The 25,685-nt window shown below is 32.0% G+C and overlaps 1 protein-coding gene across 1 annotated transcript in view; it reads right to left on the bottom strand.

The window, feature by feature from the left end:
* Positions 1-6,840: 6,840 nt before the first annotated feature.
* LOC148284036 (C3 and PZP-like alpha-2-macroglobulin domain-containing protein 8) overlaps positions 6,841-25,685 on the bottom strand; it is a 91,092-nt gene continuing 72,247 nt past the window's right edge. Inside the window, exons 5-14 of the mRNA XM_088242796.1 lie at positions 22,426-22,642; positions 20,720-20,975; positions 19,109-19,522; positions 18,060-18,169; positions 16,361-16,512; positions 15,536-15,722; positions 14,730-14,886; positions 12,535-12,686; positions 10,543-10,702; positions 6,841-9,532 (exon numbers count right to left, since the gene is read on the bottom strand). Of these exons, the coding sequence (XP_088098922.1) occupies positions 8,171-9,532; positions 10,543-10,702; positions 12,535-12,686; positions 14,730-14,886; positions 15,536-15,722; positions 16,361-16,512; positions 18,060-18,169; positions 19,109-19,522; positions 20,720-20,975; positions 22,426-22,642 (3,167 nt within the window). The 3' untranslated portion in view covers positions 6,841-8,170. The remainder of the gene's footprint in view (positions 9,533-10,542; positions 10,703-12,534; positions 12,687-14,729; positions 14,887-15,535; positions 15,723-16,360; positions 16,513-18,059; positions 18,170-19,108; positions 19,523-20,719; positions 20,976-22,425; positions 22,643-25,685) is intronic.

Genomic DNA, 25,685 nt, shown 5'->3' with positions numbered 1-25,685 from the left:
GAGTAGGCAGGAAGAAATTGCCTTAAGGCAATATGCCCGCCCTTTTATGTATATATATTGTTTATGTATAAAATGTGTTAGGTATGTAATAATATATATATATAAATTTAAATATAAATATATATTAACAGTTTGCTTTTTAATTCAATTACTTTTCTTAAATCATTTTTTTTTCGTTTTTACTAAGTAAAGTTTCACTTTTTATTTTGCAAAGCAGTATGCTTTTTATTGTTTCTACATGTATACAAAAAAGCATTGTTTATCTTTTAAATTAATACTTACTATGTTTGTACTTACCTGTATATTTTTTGTAAATGCCCCTCGGGCGTATTGTAAAATTAAATAAATTAATAAAATATTGTGTATGTATATAAAGTGTTTAAATAAAAAATCTTTTGATCATTTTTGGTTCAACACACGAAGGTAAAATTATCAGACTTACGCTTCAGGTAATAGTCCAGGGACTATGAAATATTCTAGTGCAAAAACATCCTTTTAAATAAATATTTCATACAAACCATGTAGGAAATCAAACCCGAAACCTCTTGCTTGTTAGGTAAACGCGCTGACCATTACACCACGAGGCCGACTATCATATTATATCAAGAGGCCGATAAATGAACAGAGTTATTATTGGCCCCAATGGTACAGGATGATGATCAAAGAAAAAAACATTATTATGGAAGAAAATCCTACATTATTATGGGGCTTCAATTCGAGACTCATTACTACGAAATATCGAGTCTCGAGACATTTTCGATATCGCGACTCTTGAGATGCTAGTATCGAAATTTCGAGACTAGCAACACCTACGATTCTGAACGCTCTCTAGGAGATAGAGAACGCGTTGCTATCAATACGCATGTTGGATTTGTTTAGAAGCTTCGGCTGCCATTGCAGGAGCCAGGTAAACGAATTCAGCCACATTAGTCTACATAACGTACGAATTATGTACGTTGTGTAGACGTAGGTGGCTAAACGTTTCAAATGTATGTATTTGCTATGTGAGTCCAATTTTTTTTAGTGAGTAATAATTAAGACTTATGCTAGATCTGTGCGGCACTACCCAAATGCATGCTAAAACTGCACATTCTTTCCCTTAGCTCTGCCTGGAGCATGATGGCTGCTGGTTGCTAGCTAACTGCACCCTCAACTAGTTATTTATTTATTTGTTCATATTTTTCTCTTACAAACTTTAAATAATAAAAATAATATGACCTCACTGGGGTTACCCGTGCCGAAGACCCTAAACAATATACTTTTTTTTAATGTTTTTACATTTTTATTTTTTTTTTAAGTTTTTTATTTTGTCTTTAAATAGTACAAACATAATAAATGCATGTCCTAGTATTAACTTTTATTAATTTATTTGAGAATAAACAAAGAAGACTAACTAAAAAAACAGAGATAATTAAAATATTCACAGTTTTAAAAACGAGGTATATATATATACATCTATATTATTTATATTACAAAACGCACAATGAAAATAACAAAAACCTAACATAAGCTTTACACTTGTGGAGCGGTTGATTCAATATCGGTTTGGGCGAATGAGCCTTCTACCTAGCAAGTGATATATACAATAATTTGCTATTTTTCTGTGGTTCAGTGTGATACAACAACTCTCATCTTTGAAATCAACTCAAACGACGTAAGTGATTTAGTGTGTAGCTATATTATCCATAAATAAACTCAGTTTATTAAAAATTTATAAAAAAAAGCACAATGAATTTAGTCAGATTAGATAGTAAGATTGAAATGTCAACTAACCGATTTGTTCTACAAATGAATAATGCCAAAAACAACCGCGTCGAGCGCCATATATGTTGCGAGTCATATGTCAAAAGTATCATCTTAAAGAAAAATAGTCTTTAAGATATTATGTTTGAAATACTCTTTTCTAAATCAAGAATCTTCAAAGAATTTGTGTTATCTGAAAGTTTCCTCTTGGAGAAAAATCCCGCCACTGGGTTTAAGATGTTCAAAATATAGTTCGCTTATTTGTATGAAGAAAGGCTTGAATAGTAGGCTAGTTCCTTGGCTCGTTGCTGGCGCTAGGCGCGCTTTATTAATTAGCAACACGTATAGCGCACACGCTATCACAGTTCCATCGTCCATTGTATAGAAAGACAAATGACAAGTGCGATTAATTGCGCGAGTGGAGCAGTGTGTGGGCGGAGAGGGCAACATCGGGCGAGAGGGCGGCAGCGCGAGGAGCATGAGCATGAGCAGCGCAAGGAGCATAGTGTGGCGGGGCTCTTGAACTGTTAGTCCCCAGTATGTTCAAGATGAATGTAGAGGGATAGAGGATAAAGTGATGAGAAAATAATAATACTTACGGTGTGTTGACAAATATTATAAAATAATTAGAGGGTCGAATCCAATTTGTTTTTTACCAAAGATATACAAATTTGGAAATATTTTAAACATTATCAATTAATAAATAAAACAAATGACTTTTTTTATGTCGTGTTATTTGGGAACAAAGTGTGCTTTAAAATAATTAATTTTTGATAGAACATGCCTTGCGTTCATAGTGATACCTAGTAATAACTACATTATTTATAATTCATATTCAAAATATTCAATTTGCGATAAAAATATGACAAATCGACTGCAACTGTGAACGAAAAATATAAATACACAATTGACACTTCGTTATTTTATTTAAATACTTACAAACTTAGCACAATTTCATGTTTTTCTCAGCGAGCATTTATGGGTACATTTTTTTTATACTTCTACAAAATTAATAGAAAACGTTAAAATGGTGTACATTCACTGAAATTTAATTAAACCATTGTGTACGTATTGTAATAATATAATGTAAAATATAAATTTATCGATAGTTTGTTACTTGAGGGCAGGGCAAATAGAATAACATTTCAGAAAGTCTTAATGAAAAAAAACATTATTATAATAATTACAAATTTTGAATACAGGCCGTTGTTAGTATAATTGATTTATTATTAAATCTGAACTTTTAACCTTATTTTGTCTGCTTTACTGAGTAATGTATTGAAAGAAACAAATTTCCCTTCAAACAATTAATTAAAGTTAATGTTTTTTATACATTTAGGAGTAATTTGTTGGCAAGCATAAAACTAGAAAAGAAAAAATAAATACCCCACCCCAGTCTAACAACAAACCATTTAATCAAAAACAGTTTTTTGTATTTGGCGAAATTGACTTTCAAAAAACTTAAAGTAAGAACATATTCCGTTTAAATATTGTTTATAAACAGGTTTTTCTTTTGACCTATGATTAAAAAACATTATATTACACATTCAGTAGACACTTTAAATAATTTTTAAATAAATTCAAAAATTGAATTAAATAATAAAATAAATTACAGGTCAAATCATCAAGTTACTGTTTAACATATTTATACTAAAAGTTTCATTACCATTCACCATCTTTCAAAACGTTGGTTCTATAGGAACAATCACATTAAATATATCCGATACGCAAGAATAACTATTACCGAGTTCATGGAGTCTGTTTAATACGACATTACAAGTACGTATACACTATCTGTGAGTTGTTACTACAAAACGGTGGCACCTGTCTAGTAATTCTTCCAGGTACCCTAAAGTTGATGAAAGATAACAGTCCTGTCAATGCACCTACTTATATTTTATGAAAAAATATAATGTGATCGCCGCAAATTGTATTTTTTAATGGTTTAAACAAATAATTTAACGTTTCCACCATTTAAACGATTCTCTTTTCTTTTATGGTTACGTAGAATACCTGCATTACAGTTAAATTAAGACTTATTTAATTATTTTAATATACATTTACTTACATATACTAAAATCAAACATTTTAGTCTTAAAAATACGTAAAATTGAATAAATGGACTTGAGAGATCCAAAAACATTCACAGGTAAATATGTGAGTAATAATAGTTATTTTCTGAAGACATCAAGAACAATTATTTAATAAGGTGTCAATAAAAGTTTTTTTATTTACAAAAATGCACAATAAAAAGAATTCTGTCATTTTAATAGCCCGTTGGAAAATATGATAAGATTTGCACGCGCAAATATTATGTCAGGCTCCGTTACGTTATTTGTTAGCTAATTGTGATTGAAATCAACTTCGGATAAAAAAATACCTTAACCGATCCAAAAAATACGTTTCCTTTCACAACCAGGCATTTTATTGAAATATCATTGCTTTCCAATAATTGAGAAACTATAGTGAACAATAAAAATACTTCGTTTCATACTTCTGGCGATTTATAAAAGCATGGTTTTTATTGAATTCCGTAATCAATAAAGACATAATAAAAATAAACGTATTTATCTATGTCATAATCAATTAAGTTAAATTTGGCATCTTGAATACATAGATCGTTAAATAACACAATGCTTTAAATAAGTGTATTGACAATTATTCATTATTTAATTAAGATTGTTAATATTATTATTATAAGGGATATTATTTATTTATATATACACTTCAATGACAACGTAAAAAAATAAATTGAGTTATTTTAAAAACAGAACTGTTGTAGTTCTTAAAAATAAAATTGACACACACAACTCATAGGAAAATTAAAGTAAATACCCAGTGAATACAAATTTCAATCGAACAGTTCAACAAAACAAGCCTAAAGGCCAAAAAACATTTTTTTAAATTAAGGAATAACCCGCATAGCCTCTTTTAAGAGGCTTGTTGGCAAGCGAGAGAAAGGGGATATGGAAGGAAGTTACAAATAACATGAAAATACCCAGATGGGTTTTTTTTTCTTGGATTCAAACTCACGACGCACGATGCCAGTTAGCTAATTAACCAACTGCGCCACAGGGCGGCACCTGTCAAATAAGAACTTTTCCCAAACCGTTTTATTTGTAACGATTAATCACAGTATTAAATACCAAGATTTGCGAAAAATACTAGGAACTATCAAATATATTGAAGGGGAAGACTTTTACTGCTAATTTTATGGTGAACAAAATCTGGGTCAACCGGAAAAATTAATACCTGGCTTTTTTGCGATCGCTATTTTAACAGATGATTTATTACGGAAGTGTTTTTTTTATTACATTGAAAACTAGGATTCGCATCGAGTAAAATACACATTTTATATTTTTTAAAACTCAGTAAACGATTAAATGGAAAAACGCATTTGAAAATATGTCTTTTTGAATATGTCAAAGATAAAACATTAGATTTAATAAAAGATTCAATTTTTAAAAAAATGTGATTATTTGAATATATACACCGTATTTGAATATAATATAGATACTGCAGGTTTTTAAAAATATGATTAAATAAATTAAAACCAGGTGTATGAGTTCGTGAAAAATTAAAAAAAAAATACTTCAGCATTATAATACTAGTATTTTTATTTTTTAACACTCAGAACGAAGCATTTTCATATTTCTACGGCATTTAAATTTAGTCTTGATTTTTACTAAAACACAATATTTTCGAAGTACCTAATAGCTTACCTACAACAAATTTTATAAACAACTACGAAGATATTACATATACATATATATAGAGAGGAAGTTTAAGTATACATTAAGATATAAATTTTAAAAATCGGATGGAAGTTCTGGGGCATTAGCTTTAATAAATAATTTTTCAAGATACACTCAACTAATTCATTCTACAAGATAAGTCTTGGGTTCTAATAGAAACTACAGCCTTAGATTATACAATAAAATCTAAGTCATTTATATAATATCAATAAATTTAAGCGTTTAAAGTAACATTTATAAAAAAGTTCAACATTCTCAGTTGGTGGAAAAGATTCTCAACGTTTCTCGTGACATCTTTTATTGGTTGAAATATCAATTTTTCATATTAAAGATGTAAATAAACTTATAAATAACTAAAAGGATCCGCAAATTATCTCTGTCAGTTTAGTTTAAAAGCGGATATTTTGTGAAACTTCAGTTTGAAAAATACTTAACGATTTTTTTTTTTTGAGGTAATTCAACAAAGACACATATTAGAAAACGTACAATTTGTAGGTATAAGTCCATACAATTTCACATGAATTTAAGGTATGCTTTAATTGTGACACAATTAATTTTCCTCGATCAAATATTATTTCTTAATTAGAGGATTGCATTCTACATAAGACGTCGCATTTTTTCCTAATTTTACACTTTCTTCGATGGAATTCTTTTTAAAATTAATATTTGAAGCACTACCTTTGTGATTATTCATAACAATTTTTTTTTTGACAAGTTGTTTTTTTTTTCTTCCAATGACCGGTTCCAAAGCTACATAAGCCTTTTTATAAAGGTAACATTAACCAATGAATTTTATTTGAACAATGATCTTAAATATTATGGATTCCTACCAAATACATTGAAGCATATGGATCTAATAATTCCTTTATTTTTGTCATATTGTTTTTGAAGATAGGTAGTGTAAAATAGGATGGATACGATCTTTAAAAATAGATAGGAGTGAACCAGGGGAATTATTGTTTATTTGGTTCTTGATTATTTTTTAGGTTTATTTATATCCGTACAGCTAGTTTTATTTACTTGGGAAGTTGAATATAAATATAAGTTTGCGTTTTTGTTTCAATATTTTATCAGTTTTCATTATATCGATTATTATAAGCAATCTATTTTTTTGTATTGTGTTATTTTAAAGTCGTATCAGCTAGTAGAACATTTATTAACCTATGTATCAATGAATGGAATGCGGAGTATTTAAGGGCAATCGAATGATTTGAGAAATTATAAATAATTATGGATGTACAATATTTATGTCGCTTTACGGTTGATACAGAAATATTTATTTTTATTTTTTACTGCTAAAAACAAGTTATGAAAGTATTATTTAATGTTTTTCCAAAGTAAATTTTATTTTTTATGCAATGAATTCAAGCAATTAAGGAATGTCCAATGTTCTCGGTCCATCCCTGTAAAAAGGCAAAATATGTTGTCAACGTACCGTCGCCGTTACATAATACGTTTCAGAAGTGGTAAATTACATAAAAACATTTCACTCTCTAATGTTCATAAATGTGTCAGCAAACAGTAGACTACAAAGTTGACTTATTGGCAAAGATTGTTTCTAGATATAAATTACATTATCATACTCATCATCATAAAAAAATTGATGTAATCAAATATTACAAAATTTGCAAATATCAGAAATATTTTTCTGATGCAAATATGAATTGTTAAGTAATTAGAATTTTTTGTTGTGAAAATGAAAATAAAAAATGAATTCTCGTCTAGTTTTAAAAATCGTATCCATCTCACTTTACACTTAGTGATCACTGTTGAAATAAAATAAAACAAGATTTATTAGTTAATTTCATCCTGATTCAAAAGCTTGTGTGGCTTTGAAACCGGTTGGTAGAAAAAGTGGTTTTAATCAAAGTTATTTGATAAGTGTTTTTTTAAACATTTATCTGCACTGTTAATAAATAATAAGGGTTCATTATTTTACTTGGTTATTAAATGTTTTTCTAATTTTTGTACTTTAAATAAAAATAATACGTAATATAACAATGAATTACAAGACACATTCATATTTAATGTTGACAATCAATTTGAGTTTGTTTTTTCACAATTTATCTAAATCTAAGCATTGAATAATAAGGAAGGTAGATAGAAGATTAGGTATTTTTGGCACAAAACGATTTTTGTAAATTTTCAAAAAAATATCAAAGTCACAATTTTTAAACTAATCTAACACAAATGGCGATTCATTTTCAGCTTTCTTAATTAAATTTATAGCATTTTACAATCATGTGTTATTTTAACGTTCATATTTACACTCCACAGCGATTCCCATTTTATACAAGCATTAGTTTTATTAGATCTATCAATAGTTGAGCTTTGCTTCAAGTTGTCTTTAAGAAATTGCATATATTTCTTATTTATTTCACACTTAACTTGTTAACTATACAACATTATGAATTAATTTTGATTAATTCAAAATGAGATATACGCAATTATTTGAACGTAATTTAAATTAGGTATGTGTGCAAAAATACATATTATTACATTCCTTTACTATATTTATAAAATAGTTTAACCGCATTTTTTTCGTTTATTAAATCTATGCAATTATTAGACTAGTATTTACGCACTTTAATACAAAGAGTATTTAACTCACTATTCACACCGTCAGTAGTTTTTGTTTATGGATTTCACCAGTTACAAAAGATCATTTCAAATTAACCATCCTTTGAATCTTTTCGACTAATGTTCACACTTGATTCTGCTTCTATTTTTTCTTGGTTTTTATCCATTTCTTTCTTTACAACTTCCTCCAGTAACACCCAAAGAGCATTTTTATCGATAACATACAGCTGGTCATTTTTACTTGCTAACAAGTTGGTAGGAGGTGTTTCTGAAACTAAACCAAGAGTTGTTTCGGAAATAGGAATCGAAGGGAAATGTATTTTTTCACGGTTAACAGATTTAAGAATCTGTAGAGGCAATTTCTTTGTAGGGACTGGTAGGCTCTGCTCAATTTCAATAACAGAGTTTGTTAAATGATCATCGATAACTGGAATCACCTTTTTTAAAGAAGTCTTCTTTTTAACGAATGAACTTGGAAATTCTGACATAGCGTTGGCCACATGGGTTTGAGGTGTAACACTTGTATCGAAATTTGACGTGTTGTTCAAAATTTGTGTCGTTAATTCGATTTCAGTGGTTAAGATTATTTTATCTGTGGTGGTTTTTGAAATTTCTGTTTTACTTGATAATGGAACATTTGTCGATTCTTCAGTTTTTGATGTTGTGACTGTGTTTATCATTTCAGTAATGTATTTTGTGTCTTTTAACAACGTTGAGGGTAATGTGGTAATAGATACATCAGAATTGTGCAAAACTTTGATGTTTTTCTTTAGCATCTCATGGTTTTCTCCATAAGTGTGTTTGAGCGTACCTTTCTTTCGAGGAAGAGGTTGTTTCTTTTGATATGGCTGTTTTTTAGCCACATCGTACACTATTTTGGCTGAATTTGATTTTCTAATATCATTAACTTTTTGTTGAATCACAATTTCATCTCCAATTGGTATAACATTACTAACGTTGTGCGAATCTCCTTTAAGAATTTCTATTGTTTCCTTTGTAATTTCAATCGAAGGAATAATAATAGGAGAATCTTTAGTAGAATTTTTAATAATTTCTAAATCTTTTGCTACAACTTCTTCAACAGATTTATCGGTGGCAAATATTTTGCCACCAAACTTATCGCTACTGGAAGTAACTTGCGTTTTGAGAGTAGGTACAATGGGTGAGTTAGTTGATTTGTCAGTATCTATACATGTTTCACCACACTCGCAAATATCTGGAATAGTTTGACCCACATTTGTTGTTCCTTTTACAGTAGTTCCAAACCAGGTAATAAGATCATCTTCAGTTATACCTCTCAGTAGAGCACTTCCACTTTTTGTATGGAAAAATACTTCAGCAGCAAGATCTGGTCTGGTGGCTGGATATACTGTAGCAAAGGCTGGCCTTATATAATTCAGGACGTAGTTGGATTTAATTTGGTAATTGATGCAAACAGGGCATGTTGAGCTTATCTGAAAAGAAATGAGGCACAACAGTTTAAAAAAAAAGTTTTTTCAATGCGAGGAAAGTAAACTTTAAAGTATGTGTATTTTGATAAAATGTTCATGAATAATTTTTTTATTGAATGCACTATGACAGTTCAATGAATTTTAAATTTTTAGTGAAGTTTGTTTAAAGACATTTTTTAAGGGACTAAATTTTTGGCATTACAATAAATATTATGTGACATGTATAAAAATTTAAGTTGGTGGAGGGATTTACTTTTTTAATTTCTTTTTTTAAAAATTTTATTCAGGAATAAGGGTAAGTAAGAAAGTTGGAATCTATTAATTGTAATTTTTCCCGGAAACTAAATAGAACGCAATACTGTGCTTTTTATATGCCTAAATTTTTTTTGCTGGAAAAATTAAAAGTATTTTTTAGTCTTGTGCAAAAGAAATCATTCAGGGAAGTCTAAACAAGTCCAGCCACTTCCGATTAACTGGGATATTCAACCATAGTTGGACTGCGAAAATCATAAGGTCCCTCTTATTTTTGACTCTCGCCTAAAACGAACGGACCCTGCATTTCAGACAGGAGTAGAAGAGGACTTTGTCTTGTCAAGTCATTTACATTGCACTACAGTATCAGGAAAGCTTAAAAAACTGTTGATACGCTTTGTTATGTATTTTATCACTTTTATTTTTGATATTTGCGAAGTTCTACATTTTATTTATTTACGGCCTCAAACATTAATTCATAACCAATTTTGAGTGGTATTTTATATTGACTGCTTACATTGTAATTTTTTTGTATTTTTCATAAAAAGAAAAAATAATAGAGGATCTTATGATCTACCCAAATATTTCAATTTTAGAGAGCATTTTCAACGAGTTGTAAATTACTAACTATTAGAACATGTGAATCAAATTGTGATAGAGTAGGGTGCAAACCTCGGACGTTTGATCCGTGAGTCTACGACACAAGCCACGGAACCACAACCAAATTCAATTATCATTACCATTTTTCTCTTTGTACTTACGTTGGCAAAAGCGAACCAGATGAAGTTATTTTTTGATCCATGTTGAACATCAGCATAGTTTCCATTATCTATGAGAACTGGACTGACTGAGAGTAGTTCATATCCAGAGAAGACAGTTGCTTCAACTCTTAGAACTCCAGATCTTTCCTTGCTCTTCCATCTAAAAAAGTCAATATATTTTTTAATTTGATAAGTGATTGGAATTATGATGTATTATATACAAGCCAATGTTTGAAACAAATTATAGGATTGAAGCACAGAATTACTGATCTTTACATTTGACATTTGTTCATATCTTAATTCGCATAAAATGATGCTGATTTGGATCATCAAATGGAGCGCATCTTTATCATCCGTTGTTAAAGGTGATCAGTCCTATGTTTTAAGTAGAAGGCCGGGGAACAATGAAATATTGCAGTGTGATTGTATGTCGACCGTGCTAGGTATTGAACCTGAGACCACAAGCACGGTACGCATGAACGTAGACTATGCGCGATAATTTTTGTTTTTTAATGTATTTATTTAATCACTTTATGTTCAATACATCACATACAAATAATATAATCACTAGATCCTCAACACATAGACAACTTAAATAAATACAAACTAAAACCACTTTCGGACAAAGGGATTTTGAGTATTAATCAATTAAAATCGATAACCTACTTCCACTATCTATTAAAACAATTAGTAACGAGAAAATGTTTAAAAAAGCTATAAAAAAATGGATAGTGGAGCTAGGTAGAAGTAAAATGGATTGTCTCATTCGCCCAAACCAATATTGAATCAACTGCTACACAAGTGTCTAGCTTATGTTAGGTTTTTGTTATTTTCATTGTTTGTTTTTTAATATAAATAATATAGATGTACATGAATACCTTGTTTTTTAAACTGTCTAAATATTTGTTAATTATCTTCGTTTTTTTAAGTTAGTCTTCTTTGTTTATTCGCAAATGTAATTTGAAAAAAATATATTGTTAAGAGTCCTCGGCACGGGAAATCCCAGTGAGGTCACATTATTTTAATTATTGTTTGTTAATATGAATAAATAAATATGAATAAATAAATAAATATACAGTTTACATACATATGCATAAGGGCGGGCATATTGCCTTAAGATAGTTTCTTTGTACCTTCCCAAACCGTTCAATTCGAGGAAATTAGTGGTAAATGAACATATTGAAGATATATCATATTTTCATTATAAAGCAAATCGTTGATATATATATACATTTTTTACGAAATAAAAAAATGACTAAATATCTACACATTACCATAAATAAAAAAAGGGGTAAAGAGGAAAGGAAAAAGAAAGTGACATTTCACACGTGATTTGAAAGTAAATAGAGAAGGGGCGTCTCTGACATGAGCGGGTAGATTATTTCATAATCAAGCAGCTACTACGACAAAAGAGGAAGCAAACAAGTTAGAGGGGTGAATGGGTATTAAAAAGGTTCTCTCTTTACTAGAACGACGAGATAGGCCATGGTGGGATAGAGGTTGAAAAAACTCTCTCAGATAAAAAGGCGAAGTGAGATTTTAAAAAATGTTGTAAAATATACTTGAACTTTTCGTAAAGAATAAATGAAATCGTTTTTAAATATTGTATTATTTAAGATGTGGGCCTCGTCGTTCAATGGTCAGCGCGTTTACGTACCATTCAAGAGGTCCCGGGTTCGATTCCCGACATGGTTGATATGAAATATTCATCCAAAAGGGTGTTTTCACACTAGAATATTTAATTGTCCCTGGACCGGTACCTGAAGCGTGAGACTGATCATCTTACCTTCATGTAACAATAATGGTCAAGATATGCTGCGATAGGTGTACCAATGCAGTGCCCTATACACCATTTGGTGCGGAAAGGGTATGGTGATGATGATTATTGAAAAAGAAGGTAGTTCATTAGAAAGTCAATATTGCAATTATAAAAAAAATTAAGAGCTTTGTTAATCGTATTACCATAAAGAGTAGTTTAGAAAAAACTATTACCTAAAACACGTTTTGACTGTTAATGTTGGAAGTTTTCCTTGAAGTTCTTCTAATGAGCTTCGTTCTGGCTTGATTTCTCCAACCACAGCAGACCAAAGAGAAAGCAGTGCGTTATCTGGAGTAGGTGTATACGTGGAGTACTTTATTTGACCCTAAAAATAAACATTTAAAAATATTGTACCCTATTAATTCAAGAAAATAATCAATTAATAGGAACAAGTTTGTCAATATGTTTGTGGACAAGGACGCAATTTCACCTCCTAGGAAGTTATTTAGATTGATAAGTCTAAGAAGGAATCGTCGGCTAGAAATACCACATTGTAAAACGAGGCTAGCACAGAAACATGCATATTTAATAGGCACATTTTAATATTTTTTTTTTTTAGTAAAAAGAAATATTTGCGTTCTTATGATTCACCCACACATTTAATTTGGAGGGCCATTTTCAACGAGTTGTAAATAATTGGACATGCGGTTACGGACTGAATGATTGTGCCCATAAATTTTTAAATAAATTATTGTAAACGATGCACGTACGAAAATGTGAATATTTAACATACGAGTATTACAACAGAAGAGAAGGACATTTTAGAGAAAGGTATGTACAAGTCTTGGCATTCACAGGGCTTATGACCTGTCATTGGCTGGTTAAAGTAGCCACTTTACACACTGTGCAACATTCACCATTCTGCCCATATTTGAACAACTATATTCCTTCAATTCTTTCATCCGTTGATGTTTGTGAAGTTAAAGAGCTGAAACCTTTATTTATGCGGGTGAGATTCAATCAATCAAATTATTTCACCTACATACTAGGCAACGCCTGAAATATTTATTTTTTTAATTTCTACGCTTCTTCATGGACTAGGTGGATTTATCAACAATGTTTTAAATTGGTCTAAATTTTTGTATACAAGGACTGGATTCAACCCGCTAGAGAGATGCTCATACTATCATATTACAACGGAATGTGGAAGTCTAGGCATCCACAGGGCTAACAGCTAGCAGCTCTCTAGGGGGTTGAATCCAGTCCTTGTCTACAAAAAATTAGAAAAACTCAAAGCATTGATGATAAATCCTCCTGGTCCAAGAAGAAGTATAAAAATTTTAAAAATATTTTTAGGCGTTACCTAGTATGTGGGTGAAATAATTTTATCATTTGAATCTCACCCGCAAAAATAATGGGGTCAGGTCTTTAACTCCATGAACGTCAACAGATGGAAGTATCGAAGGAATGTAAATGTTCAAATATTGGTATAATTGTAAATGTTACACTGTGTGTAAAGTGGCCACTTACACTAGGCAATGACAAGTCATAAGCCCTGTGGATTCCAAGATTTCTACATTTCCTTCTCTCAAAAATGTTATTCTTTTCTATTGTAATACGTAAGTATGCTGTAGTAAGCGTTATGAGCTTGAATGCAAAGAAAACACTCGGATTGCTGAGACTAATAACCTAGCTGAGCTCCTGAACTGTAATGATTCACGAAGAGAGACTGTTCGATTAATTACAGGGACGATCAAGCAGGCACAGTTATTTAATGGTGGTATCTAGCGCCTTTTGTTTTTTTGTGTCCAACTTTTACGATTTTTTATTTTTTATTATTTGTTAATGTAATATTTCTAGAGTTATTTTGTTTATCTGATTCTGCTTTATTTTTATTATTGTTATCTACGGTGAAAAATGTTTAAGTCGACGGAATGTAACCTAAAGATATTCGATAAAACCTTGCAAATAACAAAAGCAAGGTACAAATAATTTGCAACTCAAAAAAAAAAAATGTTAGTATGAACAGATCCGTAGCGGCTTGAATCTAGTCTTTGTCTACAAAAATTTAGACAAACTCAAAACATTGCTGTAAATATTTACATGAAAATTAAAAGTTATTAGCCTATAATTGAACTTGTTTAAAAATTGTATAGTTTGAAACTTTATATTGTAGATCAAATAGAAGATAAACGTTAACTTCCAATAGTGAATACGGTCCTATAGCAAACGCAAAACAATAGTCGTCTCTGCAGTAACAGAATATTCCTGGTTTAACTTTAATTATCTATCAACTTCATAAATTTTCACAGCTAGAGTAATATAATAAGGAACATTTTCATTAATAATCTTGAGCTTTAAGGTGAAGCGGAATAAAACTGTAATCGCTTTGACATTTTTTAGAATTAAATAAAATGCATCCGTTTACCTGAACTGTGGCGCAACCGGCTCCAGTAGCGTACACAAATACCTTCGTAGGCAGAGAAGGCAGGTGAAGATGGCGAGGCGGATGATGAGCCCGAAGCTCGACTGTGTCAGTCAGCTCCATACCAGCTGTTGCTAGGGAAACGGTGAGAGAACGGTGCCTGGAAGTAGACAGAAAACAAATTCAAAACCTTTTGACCCTCATTCAATAAAAAAACAAAATACAAACACAAAAAAGAGCCAACTTCTTGAGTTTGTCAATAAATTCACCAAGGTTAACAAATAACTATAAATCATTAACCTTCTTCTAATAGTGCAAAAAGCACTGGCAATGGCAGAATCAAATTAATTATTTTTATTACATGGAGGTAAGATGATCGATCAGTCTTAAGTTTCAGGTACCAGTCCAGGGAGCATATTTGTAAACATCCAAAGCCATTCGGGATACTTCAATACCACTCGGAAATACTTCTATCATTTGGGATGTTTCAGAATCACTGATGGGTGCTCGTTCACTGGTTGGCGCACTGTTCAATTTCGGAACGCCAAAAAAGTCATCCCTGAGTAGCACTTGTTAACTTCACTCAACAAAACCATTCCTGTTTTCATTGTAGTGTCTTGGCAATTGCATACATTTCTTATTAAATGATTTGGCTATTTCGGTTATAGCTGCCATTTAAAAAGCCACTTCGGGTGGATTCCGAAACATTCCGAACGGATGACGCTTCGGATATTTATGAATATGCATCCAGGGACCATGAAATATTGCGGTGTAAAAACACCTCAAATTGCACGTAAACAATTACTCACTTGTCATATGCCAATGTTGAGAAGGCAGAAAAGGCTTTCACGGCGTGGTACAGCAACTCCGTGTGACTATCCAGAAGATGAGAGCGGTAGAATAGATACCGAGCAACAGGCTCAGCACTGCGGAGGTCTCCTAAGGAAGTGTATACCATGAGGGTGCTCAGAGAGGCTTTGAAGTCTTCTAGGCTTGCTGAAAGGTAGAATATCGCTTTTTGTCCATAAAATGACATTAAAAGAGAAACCGCAAGTCACCATAAGTGTGTTATTGTATAATGCTTTTATTTAAAAAAACATAAATTTGCTTTCCTTACGAATTTAACAGTGCTAATGGTTTTGATTGATACTTTTGGTTCAGTTCCGTTATACTTATTGACCAACTTAATTTTTAAAGTTTTATTAATAACGTAATGGATGTTAAGTGTGTATTGTTTAAACAAAAGTACATGGATATTGGTAAATGTTACACAGTGTGTAAAATGGCATCTTAAATAAGCCAATGACAGGTCATAAGTCCTGTAAATGTCTAAAAATCCATATCCTTTCTCAAAAATGTTTTCTTTCTCTATTGCAATTTAATAAAATAATGTATATCTAAATTTTTCAACTAAATGTGTATTGTAAAAATATATTTTGTGTCACAATATTATTTTCACATTTCATCATATTTAATTTATATATTCTCATCGAGAACTAAATCCGAAAGTTTCTATACATGAGAAAATCATCTTAGCTTAATAAAAACTATATAAAATAACGATAAGTCAATAAGATTTTCTATTACAATATTTTCGTTAAATATTACTTAATAATACAAATAAAAAGCTTTACTTAGTAGGGGTGGGTTAACACGTCTAGTAGAGTCTTCTTCATACAACCAATCTGCTTCCCTTCGTGGTAAAGGATGAGGCCAACCAAAATCACCTTCTTCTGTAGTTGAAGCATTTTTAAGACGCTCAAGGGCCTCTGGTATAAAAGTACTCCTGTAAAAGAAATGCCATTTTAATGCTACTGATATTTTCGAGATGAAATACTGAAAAAATCCGCTAAGCAATTAATAATTATTTAGCTTAAACATTATTGCGAATTGAGACCGGGACTTTATAAAATGGATATGTTTACCAAATAAGGCATTCTCATGAGTATTTACCGGGACCTACAATACATTAGAGTGGGCCGAGATAAATTTTTCGTATTTTATAAAAAGATTTATTGTGGTCCAAAATGATTCATAAAAGTGATTTTAAAAATATCTTCATTCATTGTTAAATTTTGCAAATCACCAATAATTAAAATTATAAAGTAAAATAATACGCTTTTTGTAAAATTAACAAATAATTATAAATTATAATATTATGAGTTATTTATTAATTCGTTTTCAGCATATAATAAAAGTATCTAACTCATTTTTTCTAGGACATATGAAAGATTGTAAATTAAATACCGGCCCATGCAGGAAAATAGCCCATAAATAATTTAAATACTATTGATTATGTCATTGAGATATAATATATAGAGAAAACACTTCATACAAATCCGAGCTAAAAAGCCGTCCCCAAAGGACAGGGATTGACCAGTGGAGATAGCCAATATCATCACGTCAACTTTGACAAGCAAAACAAGTAGTACACTAAAAAGCACGGGCTGTTTACATCGGTCTACTGTAAGTTGTTTGTCGTTTTGATTTACGCCCGGCTAACTGCGCAGGACGGAGACATGAGATAATTCGCGAATTGTAACATATTAATAAGACGTTTTTTGACATAAAAATACCTATTTTGAACAAATATTGATTAAAATAAGAATATAACCTGCCGGTGAAAGGTTATACCATCGCATTTCTAGACCAATTTGCGCAGTATCTTAGCGTACATATCGGCATTTTAGTAATTTCGAGGAGAAAACTAGCTGGCGAACGCTCGCAAGAGACTAAAGTCCGTTCTATCAAACAAAAACCAATTGGCCGCAGGTTGAGGGAACACGTTTCGAACGCTTATATTTACTCTAGTTATTTAGCTCAATGGATTATTTTGAATATTTTAAAGTGCTTTAAAAAAAAATTAAAACATGAGTGGGTGTTTTGATTTAAACTGCTTATACTCAAAAGAAGTATCTGCTTTCAGTTTTTATAAAAAATCAATTAAAAACGCAATAAACCTTATGAATTTTTGCATTTAAGTTTTAATAATTACTTTCTAATTTTTACCTTTTAATTTTTGCATTAAAGTTTTAATAATAACCATTTTAATAATTACCTTAAGTAATATTTTCATTATTTTTGCAGTATTTAGAGTTTTAATGCTGCATTTTAACTAGTTTTGGGAAATTTTTTAACTGCGGTAATTGTTGCAAATTTGGAAAAGTAATTGTAATTTATTTGTTCGAAAAGTTTTTTGCGTTTTTCTCAAAAGTGGATTTCTCGAGTAACGGCAATTTAGGGATTGCACGATAGAGTGGCCGAGCATTTATACATTTATTATTTATAGTAAAAAGCTTTTACAAATTCTTTAAGAACTTCAAATGAACTTACTGAGAAAGTACTAAAGCGTACACCATCGAAGCCAGAGGATAGGATGATGAAACATTCATCAAATTCTTCTCAAGGAAAGATTTTGCCTTTGAAATTGTATCAGCGTCCATCTGCAATTAAAATCAGTTTTATAAAATGTATGATGATATTTTGATTTAGTTAACATATAACGTAGGCTATTTTTATAAGCACATAGGGTATGGTTGCACCATATTTACTATATGCATTGTGTGTTGCACATTTACTAGCTTTCGGCGTTAAATTTATTGCTACCTACTGGGCCCTGGTTAAAATGTTCCAATTGTACTACTGTGGGTACAATCATTGGCTTATGGCCAAATAACAACAGAACTATCACCAAATGTACATGTGATTTGATAATTTCAGCGCAAACACTAACAAGTTTTTATAGCTCTCAATAAGTCATTCTAATCCTCTGTGTCGTAATATTGTATGAATCAATAATTAAACAACCGACAAATGCCGATCTGACCACAGGATCTGATAAAACCTGCCGCGAGAGAGAAGACCAAACATTAAGGTTGGAAGAATACCAGTACAAGGTAGGTTATTGCAAATATTTGTATTGGGGTTCGGTGGCAAAGTAACTAAAGATAACGCAATAGCAACGCCAAACTCCGTAAACCAGCAAAATACGAAAAATTTGGAGCGTCCATCTGCTATCTGGCAAGTGGCGCAATCAGGGTACAAAGCATGGTATCTATAATTACTTTTTAAAATTGATAGCAACAGAATACATAATGAACATCAATCATATTATTTTACTACGTGCCTATCTCTTTTGATAAAATTAATTCTCTAGTCATAAAATTATAATTGCAAAGACATTATTTAAACAAAGTAAAATTGGAAAAAAAATGGCGACATCGTCTTTTGGTGATTTGTGGTCTATTTCGCAACCGTGGTAATTATAGTAGTAGGTATAGTAAATAAGAGCATAAAAAACCCTGGCTTGGGAAAAAATACATTAACTTACTATTAAATAACCAGGTAAAAATTAATAAATCAAATCATTCAGTGCTACAAACCTCGTTTTCAATCCCAACTTCCAACAAAGTTGCCAAAGTATCTGCTGTGACTTCAATATTCCGTTCAAGGGTAAGAATCTCATGCGACAAATTCTTCCACTTCTCTACGATTCCATAGTCCAGTTCATCGTATGAAATTACTGGTTTTTTATTGGCATCAACATTAGCAGTTTCAAGTTCCTGGTTAAGAAGAGATATTTTGATATCAGCTGAAAGAGGCGTAAAGCTTCCATCTTCTTCTTGTCTTGCTTGTACCCATCTTTTAATGGATTCTAAAAGCTCAGGGTCTACTCCGAAGAATGATTGTGCTTTGGTCAATACTTCTAGAGTGTGGATGGTTGCAAGATGGCTGCCCATGCTCGGATGGTCACTAAAAGAGTGGTCGTTTCTTTTGAATGAAAGAAGTGTTTGAACCTGAAAAGAAAAACTATAATTAAACATTTCTCAGTGGCTTATCAATTTTCTTTATCAAAACTCACTAGGATGGGTTTTGTAAGTTAATTGGTTTTAAAAGAAAAAAATCTGGATCTCAGATAAAGGTTAATTAGATTAATGGGCTTTAATATTGAATGTGCTTGTGAAACTTTTTTTCAGCCTCCTCAACTTTGGCAAAAGATAAGTAATGAAGAAGTTCAGTGCTACGGTAAATTGAATCCAAAAATATTTTTTTTAACGGGGTAAAAATGAGAACAATAAATTGTACAGTAAAGTTTTTTGAAAATGTATGAAAATAATAAAAATAATGATTTCCCCAAAAACGATCTACTTCAAACGACTTAACCAGTTTTTCCTAATGATTTAGTATTTTGATAGATTTCCGGTTAACGGGAAGCCAATTTACCTTTCAGCAGAACTCACCGAAGAGAACTTGTGACCTCTCACGCGGAGTAATAAAAAAAAAGAAACTTTAAAAAACTATATCGCTGATAACACGTTACATAAAAATATTGAAACATTTTTTTTGGTTATGTTTGATAGTCTTTTAACAAATATAAATAGGTATATAAAAAACTTACACAACTTTTTCATTGTTCACGAATATCTTCAGATGTTTTTACTCCACAATATTTTATAGTCCATAGATATTTCTTTCAAAGTCCGCATATTTGTCAATATACAATACGTCATTCGTTCGTGAATTTTCGGAATCCGCCGAAAGTGGCTTCGTAAATAGCAGACGTGTCAAATGGAGAAACTTGACGCATTATCCACTCCAGTAATAATCGAAACAAATAAACATTATTATATAAGACATTTATGGCGTGGCCGCGAAACTACAACGAAAACGAGAATTATTGTGTTGAGTGACGTTAGCAGGCGCTACTGACGGGGCAATTTTGTGGCATTACGAAATTAAACAGTGATTATTGATAACGAGCTGACTCCGAAACATTCCAAACGGGAGATGGAGTTCCGAGTAATACCGAAACATCTCAAATGGATAACGCGTCGGGTATTTACAAAAATGTCGCCTGCCCGAGTAATCTTTTAAACAAACGTCACTTTTAAAAAACACAAATTTTTGCCTGTTATTTTGCAATAATTCACTTTGATGCATTATAAAACCAATACTGATTAATTCCATAAAACTATTTTAAATTATTTTCTTACCAATCCCGGAAGTTTTTCCATGATGTCATAATGTTCCGTCGCGTTAGCCTGTTCTAAGGTAAGAAGTGGAGACAAGGCCGCTGCTGCCGCCGCAAGGTTTGCTGGGGGCTCGCCAGGGCTAATACGGGGCGCAGTAGGGACCGCCAGGCCCCCAGCCACTAGCAGGCGCCCGGTGGCGGAGCCCGGCAGGGCCCAGCGAGGTAGGGACAGCTGCACGACTTGCGAGAAGCCGGCTTCGTCGTTGAAATTCCACACCCTGAAATTTAAAATCACCATAAATTTGCCTTGCAATGAAGTCTTTGAAGTAGGAAATTTTTGAGACAACGTCAGATTCATTTCACTTCTCCCAAAAGTTCTCAGAACATTTATCGAAATGTCTCCAAACAGGATTGTTGACGTATTCCAACAGCGAAGGTGAGAGTTTTAGAAGCAGTGTTGTCACTCTTGGCTTAAAGATAACACGCTTGCCATGTCTGCTTAGATCATGCTATTACGTACCTACTTTAATTTTGACTAATTTCTGAGATTTTTAAAGTTAAGTTAAAATCTCTGATGCCAACCCGTAAGGGATTTTGTAAGCCTGCCGATTGTCTTAATTTTTTTTTTGTAAAAACCATAATTATCTGAATCTGTGCCAACTTCTCGCGTACTGACTAAAAATAATTTATTTTTATTTTATTATATTACATCGTTACAGGTTTTTATGTTTCATTGGATGAAAAATACAGTTGTGAAATAGATTTAGAACTCCTGACTTGTTTTTTTGACGCGATGGCTACTTTAAGACAAAACCTCTGGAAAAGAAAATCGAAAAAGTCAGTGAATGAGATATGTCTGCTTTGTAGCGTAGGTTAAAACGTTTGCCAATCACGCTTGAGGTTCGGGAATGAATCATATTTTGGATTCCTGGCAGGACAGTCGTGAAATATTCGTTTTAAAAGTGCTTTTCAACTACAATATTTTTCTGGACTGGCACATGAAGAGTAAGAATCATTACTTTACCCTCCATCTAGCAAAAATTGTCAAGATTAGTTGCAACTGTAGTAAAAATGCAGTTCACAACGTACCACTGGGTGCAGATAGGAAAAATCAAATGAACTCGTGTTCGCGAAAAAGTAAAAAAAAAATAACTCACAAATCAATCCTGTTGACTTAATACATGCCCACTTTTGTGTCCATGTTTGAGTCATCGAATCAAGTTGTAATCTCGTGGCTAGTGTTTCGGACTCACGGCTTAAAGGTTCGTGGTTTGAATCCCACTCTAGACCAACTTATTCTCAATGTCTAAAAGTGAGTTATTTGCAACTTGTTGAAAAGGCCTTCAAAATGAAATACTTTAGTGGATAAGAACGCAAATATTTTTTAAAAAAAAAACTTTGACAGTGAAAGCACTGCCTCGACAATTCAAATGCCTGAAAATCATTTTAATGACCGTGAATATTCCTGTCGGTTTCGCTCATTCTAAAAAGCAATGTTTTTTGTCAATAAACTCAACAAGTTACAAGTTACATGTTACTGTAAAGATGTTTCAAAACTTTTATTAAATTAAAATTTGCTGTTTTCATTGTCCCTTTCACTGTGAGTTTGATAAATCATATGGAGGACATAATCATTCTTCTTCATGACCATATTGCAAACACGAATGGAGGCAAAAACTGTGTTTACTAGTATCAAATTCAATTTGTTACATTTGTGAATTTATTTACCTGAATTCTGCTTCTTGTCCCCACGGTGTTGAGAACCCAACGTGCTTGACGCGGTGAGCGGAGTCCAGTCGCCACTCTGCCAGGGCGGGCCCCACGCTAGGGCTCGGCCCTCGGCCCAGCGCCAGGGTCCCCTGTTCCCAAGACAGCCAGTAAGTTCGGAATTCTCCCGAAGACAACTCTCCCGGTGTCTCAGCTGAAGCTAGGTGGACTCCGTAACCTGAAAAGGAAAAAAAATACCATTCGAATATTGTTGAACATATTACTTTGTATATAACATGTACATAATACATACCACACACAAGTGTAATATTAGTTGGAACACAACTAGTTTTAGATATTCCGAATTACCCATCATCAGATGTAAATATCAACTAAACTAATAGTACTTAGGTAGAGATAGAGTTGGATGGAGGGTAACACTGATGATTAAATGTGACATTGAATATAATGATTTTTATTCCGAACAGTATTGCGACCTTGAGCTTTACCCAAAACACTAGGTTGAATTGAACGTAGTTATGCAGAAAGCAGCCAGTCCACAATTTTGAAAAAATGAGATATTGGTGTTATCGGGTGCAGCAAGGTCAGTTCTAAGTTCTATTAAAAACAGCCAGGCCGCTTTCATACAAAAATGTGTAATAATAACCTTTTGAAAACAGTGCCGATCACAAAAACGGCATTTCTCAATTTGCAAAAAACACCCACAGCACTAGAAAATTTTTACGGTACTTTAAAAGTTATTAAAACTGATAAATACGTAATAAGATTCTTATTTATAATATTTAAATAAAACTAATGCATTCATTGTTTATCATTTGTCAAAGTCAAAAACATCTTAACTGTTGTGTAGATTTGATTATTCACTATTTTTACAAATGTGCTATTATCTCAGATTCACTTTTCCATGGCTGGCTGCTTTCTGTATAATTACGTTCAATTTACCAAACCGTATTGTTTTTTCCCGTTTTTAAACAGTTTATATATGTCGAACTGCAAAATGTCGATTGGGTAACAGTTTATTTTAAATAACTTGTCATTTTATCACCAATAGGCCAATATACAAAGCAAAGTGTAGTCGAATGCAAAAAAAAAAAGAATTTGTTAATGCTAAACATGCGAAGTGAGATTATTCAAAATATTGTGAGGAAGTGGTAGAGTGTGAAAGTGAATATTTCTTCTATGTCTGATACTGAGCCGGTGTAGTTGCGTGTGATATTCAGTTATGTGGTCCATTAAAAAAAATAATGTATGAACGAGAATCTAACTTTTCTTTGAGAAAACGACATTTCAAAACAAAGGTGTTTTTATATGTCCGCGTGTGAGACAAAAATATGATTGAAAGTATATTATAAATAATAGCAAGTTTCTTTCAGTCTTTCATTCTATAAAGTTCGTTTGCTTTCGGCATTACGGTTTACCTTCCATCACATTAGTTCCAATAAAAGGACTCCTTTGAAATTGTCCCTTCCACATTCTCCTTTTGTGGGATAAGGGAAGCCATTTAATATTGAAAGAAAAGTAAAAACATTTCTTTTGTGATTTGGCTAGGGATAATGTAAATAATATCGGATAAACTGCTTTCCGCCTTCTTTCGATACTGAATTAAAAGTTTGTTTGTTGTGTTTTCAAATAAAGTTGTAAAATAAGTACCAAATAATATTTTACTCGGTAAATGAATCAGATAAAGTTTTCAATCCTTTGATAAAACAAGAATTACGTGGGATGTTTTTGTTTAGTTAAAAGAACTTTCGTTAAGTACCTGTACAATTTATGAGTGCTTCGTTATTTGCTAATATTTTTGTTTCAAAACGTCTCTCTCTGATGGCGTCACAGCCCACATCGTGTTTTAGGCTCCTGCGAATTTAGCCGACAACTCCGTCTGACCTCAGTCGTCGTCTTCCAATTTGTCATCTGGAGACGCTGCGCTGCATCCTTTCTCTCTTCATCCTCCCATCTAAGCCCGTGATCCTCAGGGTATCGGCTCATTGGTATTTTAGGGAAGCGTACATCAGGCATTTGCTGACCCATCTTAATCAAAGCAGTAATATAGATGTCAAGATACTCGGAGCTTGGTATATTCTGCACAGTTAATTGTAAAACCAAATGCGCCACTGATTACCTTCTCTCACTGGTCAGCAGATTCAATATTAGCAGATTCAATTAAATGTGAATAGCCTTCAATGTTAACGCCCCATGCACATATTATTCTTATACAGTTTGTATAATATTAAACATGTTTTTTTTTTGTGTGCGCTTGGTGATTTGAACACCGGCAGCAAATAAAAATATGTTTTCTTGGCTTCTGATAGTCTTTTTCTGATTTTTGTTGAATCCTTATTATTCCCTAGTAGACTGAAGCCTAGGTAGGTGAATTTTTCAACCACTAAGAAGGAGTAAATAAAGTTATATTGGACTCTGCCGATGGCTTAAGTCTATGTTTCGAAAAAGAGATTTGGCTGACTTTAACCTTTGTAGTAAACAATAAAATTACACAAATTCACCTTCCTTGGTTACCCCATGAAATGAAATACGGTTAACAACAAAATAAATTGAATAAAAATATTAAAGCATTTGATTTCAAACCGGATAATCATTTTTACATATTGGGCTAAGGTGACTTTTTATTTATGAATATTTATTCATCAATCTATATTATTCAACTGAATTAATGGGAATAAAAAAATGAAAATACTTAAGTTGCAATTTCAAGGTAAACAATGCATTTTTAAGCCAAATTTGTCTCGGCTTTCTTCAGTATAAAATCAAACTTTTTGACGGTAACTCGTAGCGACGTGATTTTTTTTTACCAATATTCTAGAATGAAATTACGAAGCAAGGTTTTAAAAACTAAAATATCAATAAAATATTTTTTATTAGTCCACTTTAAAACGGGTTTCCCTCATTATGGAGGAGGACTCTAATTAATTTTGAGTAATTTTTTTTCGACAGTTTTCAACAATTAGTAATAGTAATAGTAATAGTAGTAGTAATTAGTAAAATATTTAAAAATCGATCCCGAGCAAAGCTAGGAAAAAGGTTAATATTAAATAATCCAAATGATTATTCAGCAATATTTTGAGTTTATCCAAATTTTTGTAGACAAGGACTGGATTCAACTACCTGGGGAGCTGTTTATATTGACATATTACAACAGCGATGAAGAACATTTAAGAGAAGGTAATAAAGAAGTTTAGGCATCTACAGGGCTTATGACCTTTCGATGGCCGGTTTAAGTGGCCACAATAAAGATTTCAGCTCTT

This window comes from Micrasema longulum, unplaced genomic scaffold, assembly GCF_059751315.1.
Source record: "Micrasema longulum isolate JH-2025_06_02 unplaced genomic scaffold, ASM5975131v1 h1tg000163l, whole genome shotgun sequence".
NCBI classification, from domain to species: Eukaryota; Metazoa; Arthropoda; class Insecta; order Trichoptera; family Brachycentridae; genus Micrasema; species Micrasema longulum.
The sequence above is the reverse complement of the archived record's forward strand: the minus strand, read 5'-3'. Positions and strand labels throughout refer to the sequence as shown.